At 41.6% G+C, this 3,948-nt stretch overlaps 1 protein-coding gene across 1 annotated transcript; it reads left to right on the forward strand.

The window, feature by feature from the left end:
• Nucleotides 1-749: 749 nt before the first annotated feature.
• On the forward strand, nucleotides 750-3,629 carry TGIF1 (TGFB induced factor homeobox 1). The gene is made up of 2 exons (XM_082014997.1): nucleotides 750-971; nucleotides 2,317-3,629. Exons 1-2 carry the CDS (start codon nucleotides 789-791, stop codon nucleotides 2,881-2,883), a joined length of 750 nt encoding a protein of 249 aa, XP_081871123.1. The 5' UTR covers nucleotides 750-788; the 3' UTR covers nucleotides 2,884-3,629.
• Nucleotides 3,630-3,948: the final 319 nt, after the last annotated feature.

Here is a 3,948-nt window from a genome sequence, read left to right on the forward strand (position 1 = left end):
GATGCAAAGTGATACATTCAAAACAAACAAACCAACCCACCCAAACATTAAATGATTGTGGTTCTTTGATAAAGAAGTGCAATTAAATTACAGAAGTCCATTTCCTGATAAACTGGTGGACTCTTTCATGACTTAGGCACCTGGTTCTTTCCTTTTCCTGCACTTTTTTTTTTCCTTCCTATGTGAAAATCTGCTCAGGGTTGGGGTAGACACAATTTTTCCTTTTCTTCTTTTCTTGTTCCATTAATTTTTATTAATAGATCTGGAATGAGCTATTAATTTATAACATCTACAAGCTATCTCTCCCAGGAGGGAAGCATCAACATGTTAAGAAGTAATTAAATAACCAATTGCTTGAGTTGGGTGTTTTAAAGTTCTTGCTCATTGACCTTTTGCCTAGCCACTGGATAGTTATCCTTGAAGAAGAGTGTTGGATGCATACCATCGCAAGCAAATTTGGACAATATTGGCACTAGATAGAAAGTATCTGATAACATGCAGCAGATAAAGGTTGCCAGGGGAACAAGAAAATGAGGGTTTGTGGAGAATTCCCCTAGGAACAGATCATTGGTGCTACTTACTGTTCAGCTGGCAGAAGCTACAGCTTGACAAGTTAGTGCTACAGGACAAAGAGGCTATACCATGATTCATAGTTAATGTAATAGAAGGTGAACCATAGAATGCTGTAGCTGAGTAGTTTGTGGATTTAGGAGGCTGATTGTTCTTGTTGTCTTATAATTGTAGGTGTAGTTGCAATATCAGGCAGTGAAACGGAGGATGATGACACGATGGATGTCCCACTGGATCTTTCTTCATCTGCTGGCTCAGGCAAACGGAGGAGACGTGGCAACCTGCCCAAGGAATCTGTGCAGATTCTTCGGGACTGGCTATATGAGCACAGATACAATGCTTATCCTTCAGAGCAAGAAAAAGCACTGTTATCCCGACAAACACACCTTTCAACACTACAGGTATTAAAAAGATAAAGTAGTTGTCGCTTCAAAAGGAGCTGTTTTCTGTTTTCTTCTTAATTTACCTGTGGTCTAGTAGCTGCTACAAATGTTTACATTGCATGTGAGATTTTCTTTTTTATTGTTACTCGCTCCCCTTCTGATGGCACGTGTAAGGAGAAATACAAATGAATTGTGTGTCATGATTTTCTTTGCTTATCGTGGATAAAATTTCTTCTCTGGGAGAACAGGCAGTTATGAATTCGAGCCTGCATGGCGATTTTTGCAGAATTGGGGCCCAAAAGACAAACTGTCTGTATAAGGTAATTTATTGTGAGGAGAAGGTATTTATTTGTCAACAGAGGTTTTATGGTGATAGATACACAGCTTAACATATAACTCTTCACTTCTAAAACTGCACCTTGAGGCTCGTTCTTGTAAAACATGCATATACATAATTATAGGTACGATCACTTCTGTTAAGTGGAACAACCTATATGGGATAGAGCTAGTCAAGTGTGTTGATAGAGGTATGATGAAGCTTTTGTGTGGTTAGTTTGGATTCTTATCCCAGGATACCGCTGGCAGCTGTGACGTCCCTTGGATGCATCATTCTCATCTTCTGTGATCATCTTTGGAATAACTGTTGGCAGTTGCTGCTTTCCACCTCGTAGGAAGGTGGCTGCATGAGAACTTGTGTAAACCCTGGTTTGTTTTTTTGAGAGGAGCTAAATATAGAGCGCTCCTGTTGACTTCTGGGCTTTATTTCTCCAGATTAATTCGTTACTACAAATTTCATAATTGGCTATGAAGTAAAATTTCCTTAATGTAACATCATAAAGAAAACCTCCTTTATGTAGTAAACAGAAAAGAGACGTTAAACTATAAACTATCCCGTATCGCCCAGGAAACTGGTTTGATATTTAAACAAGGACAAACTTAAATGAGGTAATTCATGTTATGTCTGTCGACACAGTCAGTTGAACAAGGAAAATCAGTAACTATTTGTGGGAGGAGTGGCTCTCTTCACAGAGAAAAGGTTTTCCTGTTGTTAATTAACCTAAGCTAGGGAACAATAGCTAATAGGTTAATGTGTGTGCACAGAGTTAAAAGCTAAACCCCTCCGTTCAGGCTCGCAGTCTTCAGATGTCCCGGAGCTTTCTGTAACATGAGTGGGGAGGCAGGGGTAGAGCTGGGACAAGGGAAGGGCCTTTGCCAGGCCTGTCAGAACTCGTCAGTAGGTCTCTCCTTTGTTCTGCAGTTAAGGAAACTGCATGGAGGGATTCATTAATCTAACCCAACGACGCTAATGGCACATAGTTGGAAATGAATGAAGGTAGAAATTAAGATGTCATTATATTCCCAGGTCTGCAACTGGTTTATCAATGCACGCCGCAGGCTTTTACCTGACATGCTGAGGAAGGATGGCAAAGACCCAAATCAATTCACTATCTCACGGCGAGGGACCAAGCTTCCCGAGGGCGGCCTGGTGGAGTCTTCCATCAGCACAAAGAACTACATTCCCCTGCTGGAGGAGACCGCCTTCCTTCCTGCTGCCGCACCGCTCAGCAAGACTGTGTCCTCTTCCAAGCCGGCTTCCCCGGGATCGGTCCTGGCTCGGCCGTCAGTAATTTGCCACACCACTGTGACTGCTTTGAAAGACGCCCCTTTTCACTTTTGCCAGCCGGCTGATGTAGGCCAGACCACGGACCTGCAGCAGCCCCCGGCCAACAGCTTCACAGACAACTCCCTCTCCTACCATGAGGACGCATCTAAACTGGGACCTGGTGCAAATACACAAAGTGGGCTGTTTAACACTCCTCCTCCAACCCCACCAGACCTTAATCAGGATTTTAGTGGATTTCAGCTACTGGTGGATGTTGCACTCAAAAGGGCGGCAGAGATGGAGTTGCAGGCAAAACTTATGGCCTAAATCCCCTTCCTTCTCCTTCCTCATTTTGTTTTTCCAGGCAGGGATCTAACAGCTGTGTGGTTATTGCCACCCACATGATATCAAAAGACTTCACTGCATTATTATTATTTTTTTTATTAATCTTATTTGCACAAGGGATTGCTGAAATGAAGCTTCCTGTCACTGAGATGGTCTTCAGTGGAATATCGTCATTCCAAGAATTATAAACTTAAAGCTACTGTAGAAAGAAAGGATTGTGTGTTGGTTTTTTTTTTAATGTTTTCTTTGTAGGTTTTTCATAATGTGAGATGGTTCCCAAGATCATGTGATTTGTTTTTGTTTATTTCAGACTGTGCAATATCTAGTAATGATATAGAGTCTTCTTATCATTCCCATGCGGAACAGAATATACCGACACGCTGTCTAAAAAATTAATTTTCAATTTTTTTAACAATACGAACTTTGGATGATTATGCTTTTTCTCATAATGTAATAAAATATTTTCTTTAAAAATGGATTCATACGGAGTATTTTGTTGAATATGAGCTTTGCAGAAAACACAGCTTTAGTCTTGAAATAAATGGAAGTGAGAAATATTTTTGAGCTCATACTGACTTCGTTTGGTTTAGAGCGCTACGCTAGCAGTTATTAACCAGATGTTTGGAGGAATGTGGAAAAGTGGGCCAGAAGTACCTGACGGTGTTCTCCTATGTTGAAATTTTTTTAAGGGGCCAAAGGGAGCCATGTAGGCAACTCTCATTAAATTTCAGGGGGATATCTTAGGCCACTCTAAGAGTTCCAGCTTTTGACTCCTAGAAACACTTCAGGGCTGGGAGATGTGACAGCCCATGGGGAAGTTCTCCTGAAGGTGAAATGAGGAGGTCAGAAGAGAGGTTGGGGTGAGCATTCTTTGCAGGTGTTTGTGATACAGCTCCTAGACATCACTGGTGACAAATTTTGAGGGGGGAGGGCAAAGGCTCCCACTCCTACTCTTCTTGGTCTAGCAGTAACAAGGTTTTGACTCAGTAATTCTAGTAGACTGAAATAGAGGAGACTGTACTGGGTTGAAATCTGAGTTCTGGGAGC

This window comes from Phaethon aethereus (assembly GCF_964289735.1).
Source record: "Phaethon aethereus genome assembly, chromosome: 2".
NCBI classification, from domain to species: domain Eukaryota; kingdom Metazoa; phylum Chordata; class Aves; order Phaethontiformes; family Phaethontidae; genus Phaethon; species Phaethon aethereus.